General features: G+C 45.2%; 1 protein-coding gene across 1 annotated transcript in view; it reads right to left on the minus strand.

The window, feature by feature from the left end:
• Nucleotides 1-842: 842 nt before the first annotated feature.
• Nucleotides 843-17,443, minus strand: part of LOC138662918 (zinc finger protein 605-like) — a 30,638-nt gene continuing 14,037 nt past the window's right edge. The window contains exon 7 of the mRNA XM_069748919.1: nucleotides 843-2,505. Within this exon, the coding sequence (XP_069605020.1) occupies nucleotides 896-2,505 (1,610 nt within the window). The 3' untranslated portion in view covers nucleotides 843-895. The remainder of the gene's footprint in view (nucleotides 2,506-17,443) is intronic.

The raw sequence follows: 17,443 nt of genomic DNA on the forward strand, positions 1-17,443 counted from the left end.
AGATTGTAGGTGATAATACAGTATATACCGCTCAGGGAACACTTAACTTTCAGAGATAATCTCCATATTCATACTAAATAATGGCACAGATCTTCCAGACATTATGATTGCATACATCCCTAGTCTTTATAACGATATTGCACTCATTCCTTGACAGACCGCAGCATGGCCATTAGTTAGAAGCTGCTATTGATCATTGGAGCAGGTAAGTTTTCCCTGAGTGGTACATATTGGGCCGTCTGAAAACTGAGTTTAGTCTAGGACAATTTGTCTGCACTACTAATTAACAGCTGTTACAATACCAAACTAGGGCAGTCCCTATAGGAGAAAAACACAAGAATTATACTGTATTGTTACATACTATCTATTCCTGACACTGGAGTGGCTTATAAACTTACAAAGTATATAGTTTGAGGTCTGGGATCTGCCAATATGTGGCTGGTTTTCTGACTGTTTCGGATAACATGATACATGACTTTATTTTTTCTTTTGTCTAGTCTTGCTTAAATATAGGTCAATATTAAATAGTCTCCTGATGAGTCGCCTTTGGTGAGGACGATGAAACCGATAGAAATGAGAGGCTTGGAGAGTGAGTGTGTATACTTCACCTCAGCCTATACATTGAACTGTGGGGGTACATGTTTTTTCTATTAGTCACCTTCTGACTAACCTTCAGGGGGGTGAATTATGGGTATACTTTTACATTTGGAATTAATAAAGTTTAGTTTTATCCTTTTTTTCAGCAAACATGAGGAATGACGGGAGACAAAACATTCAAGAAGATTCAATTTTGGTTAAAACTATTCCAACATTATGAACATAAAAAAGGCTTCTCCCCTATGTTACGTCTCTGATGTTTACTAACAGTTGATTTCCAAGTAAAATATCTCCCACATTAAGAAAATGAAAAAGGCTTCTCCCCTGTGTGACTGCTGTGATGTCTAACAAGATGCCATTTCCGGGTAAAACATTTCCCACATTCTGAACAGGAAAAAGGCTTCTCCCCTGTGTGAATGCTCTGATGTCTAACAAGATGCCATTTCTGGTTAAAACATTTCCCACATTCTGAACAGGAAAAAGGCTTCATCCCTGTGTGACTGCTCTGATGTCTAACTAGATGCCATTTCCATTTAAAACATTTCCCACATTCTGAACAGGAAAAAAGCTCCTCCCCTGTGTGAGTTCTATGGTGACTAACCAAATCTGATTTATGGTTAAAACATTTCCCACATTCTGAACATGAAAAAGGCTTCTCCCCTGTGTGGGTTCTCTGATGGCGATCAAGATCTATTTTCCATTTAAAACATTTCCTACATTCTGAACATGAAAAAGGCTTCTCCCCTGTGTGAGTTCTATGGTGCCTAACCAAATCTGATTTCTGGATAAAACATTTCCCACATTCTGAACAGGAAAAAGGCTTCTCTGCTGAGTGAGTTATTTGGTGTGTAATAAGATTCCCTTTATGGTTAAAACATTTCCCACATTCTGAACAGGAAAAAGGCTTCTCCCCCCTGTGTGTACTATGGTGCCTAACCAAATCTGATTTCTGGTTAAAACATTTCCCACATTCTGAACAGGAAAAAGGCTTCTCTCCCCTGTGAGTACTATGGTGCCTAACCAAATCTGATTTCTGGTTAAAATATTTCCCACATTCTAAACATGAAAAAGGCTTCTCCCCTGTGTGAGTTCTCTGGTGAATAACAAGCAGTGATTTACGTGCAAAACATTTCCCACATTCTTGACAGGAAAAAGGCTTCTCCCCTGTGTGAGTTATTTGGTGTGTAACAAGATTCCCTTTATGGTTAAAACATTTCCCACATTCTGAACATGAAAAAGGCTTCTCCCCTGTGTGAGTTCTCTGGTGAGTAACAAGCAGTGATTTACGCGCAAAACATTTCCCACATTCTGAACAGGAAAAAGGCTTCTCCCCTGTGTGAGTTCTTTGGTGTGTAACAAAATGTGATTTCTGGTTAAAACATTTCCCACATTCTGAACAGGAAAAAGGCTTCTCCCCAGTGTGAGTTCTATGGTGATTAACCAAATCTGATTTCTGGTTAAAACATTTCCCACATTCTGAGCAGGAAAAAGGCTTCTCCCCCCTGTGAACACTATGGTGCCTAGCCAAATCTGATTTCTGGTTAAAACATTTCCCACATTCTGAACATGAAAAAGGCTTCTCCCCTGTGTGAGTTCTTTGGTGAGTAACAAGCAGTGATTTACGTGCAAAACATTTCCCACATTCTGAACAGGAAAATGACTTCTTTGCTTTAGGAGAAGTTTGTTTTTTAATGCCTCTTTTGTGACTTTGATTTTCCTGAGTAGTCAGTAATGAATCAGAAGATAGGACCTGTTTCATAGGATCAGATGACAGATCTTTGCTGTGAATGGATGATGATATATCTGGAGTAACAGCATTCACTTCAGTTGCATCTTGTAGGATCTCAAGATCATCAGATTTAAAAATTGAAGATGTCAACTGTCTCTCTGATCTCCTGGTACAGTCATCTGCTAAGATAAAAAAACATTTTTTTTAATAAGATATCTTTGAGTTTTATATTTTTGAACACTTCGACCTAAATTGTCCATAAAAATGGCAAGCTATGTAAAAAAAACTTTATTTTCAAAGACAATGACAGTTCATAGTCTAATAGAAAACCTTGTTGGATGAACCAGTAGTGTTTGGTGTTCAACTGTTTGTTCATTCTGCCTCCCAAATATCGAATAAAAAGAAACCAATCAATGTTATGTAGGAGAAAATAATACCAATTCTCATCTCACAAAAACAAGTCCCCACTCAGGTCCATCATCTGTCAATGGAAAAACAGAGGTTCCCACACTATTAGTGGCTCAAAGGCTGTTGAAAAGTAACAGAGTTTCTATAAACCAATCCAGCAAAATCCGCTCTCACTTCTGAGTCTTGCAGTGTGCTCAAACAACATTTAGGATCCATGTATTTAGCAATATTATAGTGAGAAGAATCCACTTAATTTGCGGTGTGTGTCTCCTGGAACACAATCTGGGCACTATGTGCTGGGTAATATAATGGCAAATGTGAAATTTTCTCCTCTCCAAAATCCACTGCTCATCGGGACCCCCAAGTACTTATAACGAGGGGATTCTGGAGCACAACGCTTCCTGTGATCCCTGACCTCATCGAGACCTGATTGGTTCAGGTCCTGATGATGTCAGCGTCACACTAGCCAATGAGACAAATCACTAGGAAAGTTTGTTGTAGCAACCAACTTTCCTGGGTGTTTCTCCTCAGATCTCCTGTCAGTGAGAGATTAGAGGAGAAACAGTGTTAGAAGTGCTGCTGGCAACAGCTGTGTCAGTCAGCGATCTTGTTATAAAGTAAAAAAAAACAGACAACTCAGGATAGGGTTAGTGCTATAGTTAGGGTTAGTATTGGGGCTAAACGTAGGGTTACTATTAGGCTAACGTTAGGTTTACTGCTAGGCTAAAGTTAGGATTACTCTAAGGCTAAAGTTAGGGTTATTGTTAGACTAAATTTAGGGTTAGGGTTTATTCTAAAGTTTGGGTTAGGCAAAAAGATTAGATTTGTCTCCCCAATAATTTGGTCACGTCACATCAGAGTTTTCTATTCCCGGAAAAAAAAAAAACGAATAAAATGGCCCGTCAGTATTATAGTGCAGAGGAGGTTTATGCATTTTTATGTTCTGACAGTGAAGAAAGTGCAGGGCCAGATGACGATGTGGATTTCGAGGGCTTTAGTAGCAGCGACAAGGATAGCTCAGAAATGAGCAGTGATTCTGGTCCCTCTTCGCACATAAGGAGCAGTACAACAAGGACAAATAGCGCTTCTGGAGAAATGTCTCCAACTCGGGGAACAATGCCCAGTACTGGCGCTGTCCCTAGTGCTCGTGAATTGGTGCACACCAATGTCCAAGGGGCTTTGCCTCTTGATGTAGCATTTCCCAGATGGGAAGCTTCAGATTCGGCTACTCCATTCATCCCTAATTTTAAAGCCATTCCTGGTATAAATGTGGAGGTGGAAAATTTGGGACCGGTTAATTTTTTAAATTTCTTTCTGACAGATACCTTGCTAGATCATAGTGTCCTACAAACAAATTTATACGTGTCCCAATTCATCAGCCAGAATCCATGATCCTATCATGCAAGGTCAAATGTATGGACACAAACTAATGTCCTAGAAATGAAAAAAAAAATGTAGGACTTACATTCGCTATGGAGCTTGTTAAAAAAAACAGCATTCGGTCCTATTGGTCCAACCGCCCTGTTCAAGTCAAACCAATGTTTTCTGCCATTCTTCCTAGGACCCGTTATGAAATGATGATGAGATTTCGGCATTTTAACGACAATAGTCAATGCCTGCCCAGAAATGCCCCAGGACATGACAGACTATTCAAAATTAGACCCATCATTGAAGACTTGACAGAAAAGTTCTTAAAGCTTTACACCCCAACAGAAAACATTTCCATTGATGAGTCCCTTGTAAAAATCAAAGGAAGACTGCACCTCAAGCAATTTATTCATTCTAAGGCTGGTTTCACACTTGCGTCTCGTTGCGCTGCGGATGGCAGCGTACTTCCTTCTTCCTTCCTCCGTGAAGCTCTGCCCAGCCTCCGCCTACTGCCGACTATGTCCAGCGTTTCCCTGCGTACTGATCTTCAATATTGGCTATGCAGGGTCATGCATTGGATGCGGATGTATCCGCATGCGGTGATTTGAGGTGTGCGGCTATTTGAGGTTTGCGGCGATTGCACGGGAATGCAAACCTCAAATCGCACACCTCAGCGCATGCGGATACATCCGCATCCAACGCTTGACCCTGCATACCCAGTATTAAAGATAGGTACGCAGGGAAACTCTGGACGCAGCCGGCAGTAGGTGGAGCATTCGTGGAGCTTCACGGAGGAAGGAAGAAAGAAGTACGCTGCCATCCGCAGCGCAACGAGACGCAAGTCTAACAGGGCAAGGTTCGGAATAAAGCTCTATAAAACGAGCGATAGTTCAACCGGATGCACATCAGCTTTTCGCATTTATGAGGGAAAGATAGCCAACTAAACCCACCAGGATGCCCTTTTTATCTGGGGACATTAAATACAAAATTCCCAGGCAAAGTGCACACAAGTGAGGAATAAATAAAAAGGAAAATTCAGAATACAAAATAATGTTGCTCTGGGTGCACTAATGGACAATGTGAGATGGACAACTCGGAAATTAAAATAATTTACAGTGAAAAAAAGAACCCGAACAACTATTTTAAATAAAGAAAATATTTATTTAAGGATACATAAACCATAAGGAGTGGTTGGAAAGTACCAAAGAAAAAAGGGGGCAACGTGAGGGACACTGATTGTCTGAAACTCAATGTAAATACATACAATGTGGTCAAAATATTATATCATAGTGTACTTATATAATCCAATAAAGAGTTATTATGCCACAAGAATGAAAGCGCAATATAGTCTAATCAAGTGCAAATGTATACAGGCATTTCAAGAGTTAAACTGGCATACACTAAGTTAGTCGTATGACGGGGTTGAAATGAGGCTGCTAGTCGCCAAGCATATGTATGCATCCATAGCTTAAGGTGCAGTTAGTTACAACCAAGAGTTACCCAAAAGCCACCCAATAAATTACCTTGTGCCTGCAAATCCAGAGTCCCCGGGATGCGCCCTGCCCCGACGCGCATTTCCGCATCTGCCTTCGGGGCAGGGCGCATCCCGGGGACTCTGGATTTACAGGCACAACGTAATTTATTGGGTGGCTTTTGGGTAACTCTTGGATGTAACTAACTGCACCTTAAGCTATGGATGCATACATATGCTTGGCGACTAGCAGCCTCATTTCAGCCCCGTCATACGACTAACTTAGTGTATGCCAGTTTAACTCTTGAAATGCCTGTATACATTTGCACTTGATTAGACTATATTGCGCTTTCATTCTTGTGGCATAATGACTCTTTATAGGATTATATAAGTACATTATGATATAATATTTTGGCCACATTGTATGTATTTACATTGAGTTTCAGACAATCAGTGTCCCTCACGTTGCCCCCTTTTTTCTTTGGTACTTTCCCACCCCTCCTTATGGTTTATATATCCTTAAATAAATATTTTCTTTATTTAAAATATTGGATAGACAACAACATCTACTGAAATGCTCAAACTGAACAATCTCCATCTGTAATAAATGAGTAGCTAGTGGTGAAAGCCCCGCCCACAGCCCCGCCGCAGAGCACAACATAAAGCCACACCCCAGAGCACCACATACAGCCCCGCCCAGAGCCCCGCAGCACCACATAAAGCCCCGCCCCAGAGCACGAGAATCTCATTAACTGAAAACTACAAATACAGATTAAACAACAGTAAACCAGAGTTGCATTCATTTATGGTGGACCATTGGAGCTACTATGAATCCTGACCAGAAGATTAGAGAAAATAATATTGCTCCACATTTCAGGAGAGATTGTGCAGAAATCTGAATTTCTTAGGATCAGAAACAATGTAATTTATGAGGTGGAGTGAATCCATGAAACCAGGGCTGGAGCCAACACATCTCCTGCAGGCGGGAATAAATGTATATTACAGCCATCAGCCACGCACAGCTCAGAGATATATCATGGCACCGGTGTGATGGGTTTATGTAGATTATCACAATCCTCCTGGAAGTTAGTCGGTTTTAATACAAATTGTAAAGTCAGGATAAAGGGAAACTCTGTTATTGTCCAGAAATTCACACTTGGCCTCACTGCACATTTAATGTTGTCGATCATAAAAGTGAAGTTTGGCCAGAAAGACGGGACCTGGTCTTATGGTGACCATATGATCACATTCAGCAGCACAGAAGGGAGAGAAGGGAGATTAATCCGATAAGATCTCAGGGTTCTAGGAAGTCAACAGCATCATTACCCTCCGCTTTCTCTTACAGGCCCATCCAGGGCTGTATTTGCCACTAGGCACTTGAGGGCACGTGCCTAGGGCGCCAGGATGCAGGGGGCGGCACCTGAGCAAGGGTTTTGTTTTTTTTTTAAAGTCCTTTTCAGCTCACCCACCCACCAACAATCATTACTGAACTTTGCAGCCTGACCCCGGAAACAGCCCGCTCCTTCCCTGCCCATGTCCCCCAGCTGCTCCACGCCTCTGTGGGCACCGCAGCTACTTACATGTCTTTGGCCGGTAAGTTGAAGTTCTTCCCTTCCACTACCAGAGTGAAGAGTGAGCTCCGTTTGGCCATGACAGTGAGTGCAGACAGTTCAGCAGCCCGCTCCCGTCCTCGTCTCCCTCCACATTAGTCCTAAAGGATCCGGTTAGCAGGTACTGCTGGCTGCAAGGAGCAGCCAGCGGCGGCGGAGGAGGAAGGGGGGGGGGGGCGGGGGTGCTAACGAGCAGGACCTAGTAAATCTACCGTTCTCCTGGGAGCTGCTGGAGATCTGTGACAGGGTCCTGACCTAGAGTCAACCTGCAGAATGATGGAGGAGCGCTCACTGCAGCTTCTGGCTGCAGAGTCTTATGGCCTTTTATATGCGAATGCACTGATTTCTCTCAGTGTAAATCACAAGCTGCTCACTTCAGACTAAAGAGCTGGTCAGTTCAGCTACCTATACATGTTTCATTTGTTACTGTTTATATGGAATGTGGAGAGCAGAACAAATACAGCGTAAGGCAGTTTCCCCCATACAAGTCAGTATCCGCCCAGCTTTCCCCCATTCAAGTCAGTATCCACCCAGCTTTCCCCCATACAAGTCAGTATCCACCCAGCTTTCCCCATACAAGTCAGTATCCGCCCAGCTTTCCCCCATACAAGTCAGTATCCACCCAGCTTTCCCCCATACAAGTCAGTATCCACCCAGCTTTCCCCCATTCAAGTCAGTATCCACCCAGCTTTCCCTCATACAACTCAGTATCCACCCAGCTTTCCCCCATGCAAGTCAGTATCCACCCAGCTTTCCCCCATGCAAGTCAATATCCACACAGCTTTCCCCCATACAAGTCAGTATCCACACAGCTTCCCCCCTTACAAGTCAGTATCCACACAGCTTTCCCCCATACAAGTCAGTATCCACCTAGCTTTCCCCCATACAAGTCAGTATCCACCTAGCTTTCCCCCATACAAGTCAGTATCCACCTAGCTTTCCCCCATACAATTCAGTATCCACCCAGCTTTCTCCCATACAATTCAGTATCCACCCAGCTTTCCCCCATACAAGTCAGTATCCACCCAGCTTTCCCCCCATACAAGTCAGTATCCACCCAGCTTTCCCCCATACAAGTCAGTATCCACCCAGCTTTCCCCCATACAATTCAGTATCCACCCAGCTTTCCCCCATACAATTCAGTATCCACCCAGCTTTCCCCCATACAATTCAGTATCCACCCAGCTTTCTCCCATACAATTCAGTATCCACCCAGCTTTCTCCCATACAATTCAGTATCCACCCAGCTTTCCCCCATACAAGTCAGTATCCACCCAGCTTTCCCCCATACAAATCGCTATTCACTCGGCTTTCCCCTATACAAACCATTATACACCTACAAATACCACCAGACCACATATTGCCACCACATAATGACTGAATATTACAATACTGTAAGGAGAGGATGGAGACCCGGAGAGTGCCCATCCCAGTCTACGCCGTAGCCTGGAGCCTCATTATCAGAGGACTATGGCAGTTAATAAATTGTTTTTCTAAAGCTTTAGGGTATGTGCACACGTTCAGGATTTCTTGCAGAAATTTCCTGACAAAAACCGGACATTTCTGCCAGAAATGTTTTTTTTTCGCATTTTTTCCCAATGCATTAAATAGTGGGAAAAACGCGAAAAATCTGCAAAATTAATGCACATGCTGCTTTTTTTTACTGTGATGCGTTTTTTTTGTGGAAAAAAACGCATCATGTGCACAAAAATTGTGGAATGCATTCTAAATGATAGGATGCATATGTATGCATCTTTATCACGTTATCACGAAAAAACTCGAAAATTCCTGAACGTGGGCACATACCCTTATAGTGTAGTTTTAGATCAGGGAGGGATGGTTGGGATGAGCTAGCAAGGTGCAGGGACAGGTAGTGATGGCTACTTGCGGATATGTGCAGCACTTGCGTGCGGTGAGACAAAAAACACTGCTAGCAGCTTTTTTTTTTCTATTGTTGCATGTACTGCATTTGCCGGATCGCGGCAAAACCGCAAGTGCTGCACATGTCCGAAAGTCCCATAGGGAATGAATGAGGCCGAACGCACTGTTGCTGTAAGTGATGTGTTACATGGCAGATGCGGAAAAACTGCCGGATCTGCCGCAAATAGTAAAAATCGCTGATGTGAAAGTAGCCGAAGTCACTGCCAACAGTGTCTGCATTAGTCATACTGACCAATGGGGGAGGCAGCACGAAAAGTGCCTAGGGCGGCATAAACTCTAAATACGGCCCTGGGCCCATCAGAATATTTTCTTGAGTAGGTGGATCTACCAGGCTGTAAGTTCTATAGAAAAGGGCTTTCAATACCCAAAATTATTTGAACAGTTTTGGGTGGAGGAGAATGTTGTGGTCTAGAGGCAAAATGGTGATCATGGTAATACGGCCGGACTACACCACCGATAAAGCAGCCACAGCCGGTGATGAGAAGAATCTGTGACTTCTCTGCATTTAGTGGTTATGTTACATGTGGTCTGTTTCCTGTACCTCCAAGGGGTCTCCGTCGGGACTCTCGCTCTGTGCCAGCTCCAGGTTGTCTGAATGCGGCCTCTGCCCCTCCTTCCTCTCTTGTTTCCTGGCATGCGGCCAGCAGGTTCCCAGGCAGGGTTCTTAGGTCGCACGCTCACTCGCTCCCGGTCTCTTAAAGAGACAGTGTGCATTTTCCAAAAGTTTCCTCTAACCAATAGCGTGTGGCTGGCTACTATTTCTAGCTCCTCCACCATAGGGAGGGCACCGGAGCAACAAGTATTCACTGTTGCTAACTTCCAGTTCCTGTTTGCGTGCGCTCCTGTTTCTGAAGTATCTGCCAAATACTCCGCTTACACTGTCTGTTTCCACATATCCGCTGATATCTGTTACCTGATTATTCTGGACTTCATCCACACTATCTACGCTGGACCCGTCCAGTCCCGCCAGTCTGCCTGCCACTCTTCCAGTCTATGCCAGTACTCCCGGAACCAGCTTCTACTCGAACACTCGGTATCTACCGGTCAGCTCTGCAGCATCCACTAACCCTGCTGGCCAATCTGTTCCGCTGGGACAGCCGCCACGAGTACGGGGTCTAACTGAAGGTAGCACCCGTGACCTCCAAGCATACCATTCTGTCCCTGTTCTAGGGGACTTATTATGGGTGTCTGGGGCTCACGCAGTAACGCCCCCTTCGGAGCCCCCCGGACCGTGGTCTAGTGGTTCCACATTTAACTTCAATAAATACGAATGTGAACTTCTACATCTGTGCCTCCGTTTCCGTTCACTACAGATTGTTCCGGCCATGGAACCTGCTGGATCCCAGAAATCACCAGTCATGGAGTTATGTCAGGAGGTCTCCCAGCTGAGGGAGCAACAGAACAAAATCATGCCTTTCCTGCACAACGTTTCTGCTCGCATGGATAGTCTGGTTTCTCTGACTGCAGCTGCTCCTGCCACCAGTGTTCCGGTATCTAACTTCACAGCAAGTAAGGATTCTCGCTTAGCGGCTCCCACCCGCTTCCAAGGTGATGCCGTTTTGTGTTGAGGGTTCATAAATCAGTGCACACTGCACTTCGAACTGCTAGGGCATAGGTTTGCTTCTGATCGGGCCAAAGTTGGCTTCATCATGTCCGACCTTGATTGAGAGGCACTGGCCTGGATGAATCCGCTGTGGGAGAGGGTGGATCCGTTAGTTACTAACCTCCAGTCTTTTCTAGAAGCATTCCGCAGGACCTTTGCCGAACCTGGTCGTGCTACGTCGGCAGCTTCTGCTCTTCTTCAACTACGACAGGAAGCACTTACGGTGGCTCAGTATGCAGTGCACTTCCTTACCCTGGCTTCTGAAATGTCCTGGAACAATGAGGCTTTGGTGCCTACCTTCTGGCAGGGGCTTTCTGGAAAAATTAAGGATGAACTGGCAGGATGAGACTTGCCTACTCACCTGGACAACCTGATTTCCCTGGCAGTTCGGGTAGATCTACGGTTTCACGAGCGGTCCAACAAGATCAGTCGTGAAAAAAAAATCCAATCACCAGGTTGCTTGTGCTCCAAAATCTGCGAACTCTCCAACTTTATCTCCCGCTCCTTTGGCTATGGAGGTGTATCGAGTAAATTTGGTCAACCGTCGCCAGGAGGCACATCGTCTAGAGGGGAGCCGTTTCTACTGTGGCAGTGCCAAGCATTATATCCGCTCTTGTCCTAAGAGATTGGGAAACTCCAGTGCCTAGGGTCGGTAGGAGAGGCTACCCTAGGTAAGGTTCATCCCTCTCCAGCTCTGAAAATAACAGTCTCCGTGGCCTTCGGTAAGATGAGATTTTCGGAGTTCTGTCACCTGGATTCTGGTGCCGCCGGGAACCTCATTCGACAAGCAGCAGTGGATCGTTATCAGATTCCAGTCCAGCGTTTACTAGAACTGTTGCAGGTGACATCTGTGTATTGCAGACTCTTGTTGGAGTCCGTACGGCTCCAGACTGTGCCCTTGGAACTCCAGGTGGGTCTAACTCATTCTGAAAGAATCCATTTTTATGTGTTGCCAGATTTGTCTCACCCCTTGCTTCCAGGTCTACCTTGGTTCCGGATGCATGAACCTGTTCTAAATTGGAGAACAGGAGAGGTCCTGCGCTGGGGAGATTTGTTATGAACAGGTGATTCAGAACCACAATGGACCTGGTGGTTACGAGCACAGAAAATGACCTGATAGTTTCTAATCACATAGGACGAGCTCTGAGACGTGGGAACTCTGCTGACCGCAATCCCTAATCCTATCATGCCACACTAGAGGTAGCCGTGGATTGCGCCTAACGCTCCCTATGCAACTCGGCACAGCCTGAGAAACTAGCTAGCCCTGAAGATACAAAAATAAGCCTACCTTGCCTCAGAGAAATTCCTATCTCTAAAATAAAACGTAACTTTTATTATGACTAAAGTCACACACAAAAAAACTTAAACCAAACGCCCAAGTGAATAAAAATACTGGGGCAAAGTCTCAGACAATTGGTATGGTGACCACAGAGACTGATTATCCCCAGAAAGGACGGAATGATGTCCTCCACAACATATTGGAGATATCAACAAAACTAGAATTTGACATATAGGGCTGGAGTAAAATAACATCAAACAGCACACAACGTCAGGCTAGTTATATGAACGAACAATAAAAACCCATCAATAGTTGCATATAGACAGTGCCACTGATGGCTATAAATAATGTAAAAAAGGAACAATCTCACCGGTTCCAAGGTGGGGGCCCAGGAGCGCCTGATAATTTCTGGTCAGAAGAAAATCCGGCAAAGTAATGGAGACGACAGTCCCTATGTCAGTCCCTATGGGGCTATCGTTAGACTATCCCCAAAGCTCCTGCCCTTACAAGGGCAGTCCACAGCTACCCCTGTCAAAACATGCCCTGCACTCTCCCTGTACAAGCAAGTCCCCTGAAGATTTGGCTTGGATGAAACGCGTCGGGACGGACTATACAGGGAGAGTGCAGGGCATGTTTTGACAGGGGTAGCTGTGGACTGCCCTTGTAAGGGCAGGAGCTTTGGGGATAGTCTAACGATAGCCCCATAGGGACTGACATAGGGACTGTCGTCTCCATTACTTTTCCGGATTTTCTTCTGACCAGAAATTATCCGGCGCTCCTGGGCCCCCACCTTGGAACCGGTGAGATTGTTCCTTTTTTACATTATTTATAGCCATCAGTGGCACTGTCTATATGCAACTATTGATGGGTTTTTATTGTTCGTTCATATAACTAGCCTGACGTTGTGTGCTGTTTGATGTTATTTTACTCCAGCCCTATATGTCAAATTCTAGTTTTGTTGATATCTCCAATATGTTGTGGAGGATATCATTCGGTCCTTTCTGGGGATAATCAGTCTCTGTGGTCACCATACCAATTGTCTGAGACTTTGCCCCAGTATTTTTATTCACTTGGGTGTTTGGTTTAAGTTTTTTAGTGTGTGACTTTAGTCATAATAAAAGTTACGTTTTATTTTTGCCACTTATGCTTTGTTAGATATATGATTTATAGTGGTATCGTCTATGCGACTTGCAGTCAATATATAGACTTTGCTTTGTCTCAGAGAAATTCCCCAAAGGAAAAGGCAGCCCCCCACATATAATGACTGTGAGTTAAGATGAAAATACAAACACAGAGATGAAATAGACTTTAGCAAAGCGAGGCCCGACTTACTGAATAGACCGAGGATAGGAAAGATAGCTTTGCGGTCAACACAAAAACCTACAAACAACCACGCAGAGGGGCAAAAAGACCCTCCGCACCGACTAACGGTACGGAGGTGCTCCCTCTGCGTCTCAGAGCTTCCAGCAAGCAAGAAAAACCAATATAGCAAGCTGGACAGAAAATATAGCAAACAAAAGTAACACAAGCGAAACTTAGCTTATGCAGGGCAGACAGGCCATAAGAACGATCCAGGAGAAAGCAAGACCAATACTGGAACATTGACTGGAGGCCAGGAACAAAGAACTAGGTGGAGTTAAATAGAGCAGCACCTAACGACTTAACCTCGTCACCTGAGGAAGGAAACTCAGAAGCCGCAGCCCCACTCACATCCACCAGAGGAAGCTCATAGACAGAACCAGCCGAAGTACCACTCATGACCACAGGAGGGAGCTTGACCACAGAATTCACAACAGTACCGCCCCCCTTGAGGAGGGGTCACCGAACCCTCACCAGAGCCCCCAGGACGACCAGGATGAGCAAAATGAAAGGCACGAACCAGATCGGCAGCATGAACATCAGAGGCAAAGACCCAGGAATTATCTTCCTGACCATAACCCTTCCACTTAACCAGGTACTGGAGTTTCCGTCTCGAAATACGAGAATCCAAAATCTTCTCCACTATATACTCCAACTCCCCCTCAACCAAAACCGGGGCAGGAGGATCAACGGATGGAACCACAGGTGCCACGTATCTCCGCAACAATGACCTATGGAATACGTTATGGATGGAAAAAGAAGCTGGAAGAGTCAAACGAAAAGACACAGGATTAAGAACCTCAGAAATCCTATACGGACCAATAAAACGAGGCTTAAACTTAGGAGAGGAAACTTTCATAGGAATATAATGAGATGACAACCAAACCAAATCCCCAACACGAAGTCGGGGACCCACACAGCGCCTGCGGTTAGCGAAACGTTGAGCTTTCTCCTGAGACAATGTCAAATTGTCCACCACATGAGTCCAAATCTGCTGCAACCTATCCACCACAGTATCCACACCAGGACAGTCAGAAGACTCAACCTGCCCTGAAGAGAAACGAGGATGGAAATCAGAATTGCAGAAAAACGGCGAAACCAAAGTAGCCGAGCTGGCCCGATTATTAAGGGCGAACTCAGCCAAAGGCAAAAAGGACACCCAATCATCCTGATCGGCAGAAACAAAACATCTCAGATATGTTTCCAAGGTCTGATTGGTTCGTTCAGTCTGGCCATTTGTCTGAGGATGGAAAGCCGAGGAAAAAGACAAATCAATGCCTATCCTAGCACAAAAGGCTCGCCAAAACCTCGAAACAAACTGGGCACCTCTGTCAGAAATGATGTTCTCCGGAATGCCATGTAAACGAACCACATGCTGGAAGAACAATGGCACCAAATCAGAGGAGGAAGGCAATTTAGACAACGGTACCAAATGGACCATCTTAGAGAAGCGATCACAAACAACCCAAATGACCGACATTTTTTGAGAGACGGGGAGATCCGAAATAAAATCCATAGAGATATGTGTCCAGGGCCTCTTCGGGACCGGCAAGGGCAAAAGCAACCCACTGGCACGAGAACAGGAGGGCTTAGCCCGAGCACAAATCCCACAGGACTGCACAAACGAATGCACATCCCGCGACAGAGACGGCCACCAAAAGGATCTAGCCACCAAATCTCTGGTACCAAAGATTCCAGGATGACCAGCCAACACCGAACAATGAACCTCAGAGATAACTCTACTCGTCCATTTATCAGGGACAAACAGTTTCTCTGCTGGGCAACGGTCAGGTCTATTAGCCTGAAATTTTTGCAGCACCCGCCGCAAATCAGGGGAGATGGCAGACAAAATTACCCCCTCTCTGAGAATACCCGCCGGCTCAGACAAACCCGGAGAGTCGGGCACAAAACTCCTAGACAGGGCATCCGCCTTCACATTTTTAGAGCCCGGAAGGTACGAAACCACAAAGTCAAAACGGGAGAAAAACAGTGACCAACGAGCCTGTCTAGGATTCAACCGTTTGGCAGACTCGAGATAAGTCAAGTTCTTGTGATCAGTCAAGACCACCACGCGATGCTTAGCTCCTTCAAGCCAATGGCGCCACTCCTCGAATGCCCACTTCATGGCCAGCAACTCTCGATTGCCAACATCATAATTACGCTCAGCAGGCGAAAACTTACTGGAAAAGAAGGCGCATGGTTTCATCACCGATCCATCAGAACTTCTTTGCGACAAAACAGCCCCTGCTCCAATCTCAGAAGCATCAACCTCGACCTGGAACGGGAGCGAAACATCTGGTTGGCACAACACAGGGGCAGAAGAAAAACGACGCTTCAACTCTTGAAAAGCTTCCACAGCAGCAGAAGACCAATTGACCACATCAGCACCCTTCTTGGTTAACTCAGTCAACGGTTTAGCAATACTAGAAAAATTATTGATGAAGCGACGATAAAAATTAGCAAAGCCCAGGAACTTTTGCAGACTCTTCAGAGATGTCGGCTGAGTCCAATCATAAATGGCCTGAACTTTAACAGGGTCCATCTCGATAGTAGAAGGGGAAAAAATGAAACCCAAAAATGAAACCTTCTGAACACCAAAGAGACACTTTGACCCCTTCACAAACAAAGAATTCGCACGCAGAACCTGGAACACCATTCTGACCTGCTTCACGTGAGACTCCCAATCATCCGAGAAGACCAAAATATCATCCAAGTATACAATCAGGAATTTATCCAGGTACTCTCGGAAGATGTCATGCATAAAGGACTGAAACACTGATGGAGCATTAGAAAGCCTGAATGGCATAACCAGGTACTCAAAATGGCCCTCGGGCGTATTAAATGCTGTTTTCCAGTCATCACCCTGTTTAATACGCACAAGATTATACGCACCACGAAGATCTATCTTGGTGAACCAACTAGCCCCCTTAATCCGAGCAAACAAATCAGACAGCAGCGGCAAGGGGTACTGAAATTTGACCGTGATTTTATTTAGAAGGCGAAAATCAATACAAGGTCTCAGTGAACCATCCTTCTTGGCCACAAAAAAGAACCCTGCTCCCAATGGCGACGATGACGGGCGAATATGACCCTTCTCCAAGGATTCCTTTACGTAACTCCGCATAGTGGCGTGCTCAGGCACAGACAAATTAAACAGTCGACCTTTAGGAAACTTACTACCAGGAATCAAATCGATAGCACAATCACAATCCCTATGCGGAGGTAGGGCACTGGACTTGGGCTCATCAAATACATCCCGGTAATCCGACAAGAACTCTGGGACCTCAGAAGGGGTGGATGATGAAATAGACAGAAAAGGAACATCACCATGTACCCCCTGACAACCCCAGCTGGACACAGACATTGATTTCCAATCCAATACTGGGTTATGGACTTGTAGCCATGGCAACCCCAACACGACCACATCATGCAGATTATGCAACACCAAAAAGCGAATATCTTCCTGATGCGCAGGAGCCATGCACATGGTCAGCTGGGTCCAGTACTGAGGCTTATTCTTGGCCAAAGGCGTAGCATCAATTCCTCTCAATGGAATAGGATACTGCAAGGGCTCCAAGAAAAACCCACAGCGCCTAGCATACTCCAAGTCCATCAAATTCAGGGCAGTGCCTGAATCCACAAATGCCATGACAGAAAAGGATGACAAAGAGCAGATCAAAGTAACGGACAAAAGAAATTTAGACTGTACCGTACCAATGGTGGCAGACCTAGCGAACGGCTTAGTGCGCTTAGGACAATCGGAGATAGCATGAGTGGAATCACCACAGTAAAAACACAGCCCATTCTGACGTCTGTGTTCTTGCCGTTCAGCTCTGGTCAAAGTCCTATCGCACTGCATATCCATGCTCAGATAGTACCGCCAAATGGTGCACAGTTTTACGCTCACGCAAGCGTCGACCGATCTGAATGGCCAAAGACATAGACTCACTCAGACCAGCAGGCATAGGAAATCCCACCATGACATCCTTAAGGGCTTCAGAGAGACCTTTTCTGAAAATTGCTGCCAGCGCACATTCATTCCATTGAGTGAGCACAGACCACTTCCTAAACTTCTGAC

This window comes from Ranitomeya imitator, chromosome 2 (genome assembly GCF_032444005.1).
Source record: "Ranitomeya imitator isolate aRanImi1 chromosome 2, aRanImi1.pri, whole genome shotgun sequence".
Lineage (NCBI taxonomy): Eukaryota > Metazoa > Chordata > Amphibia > Anura > Dendrobatidae > Ranitomeya > Ranitomeya imitator.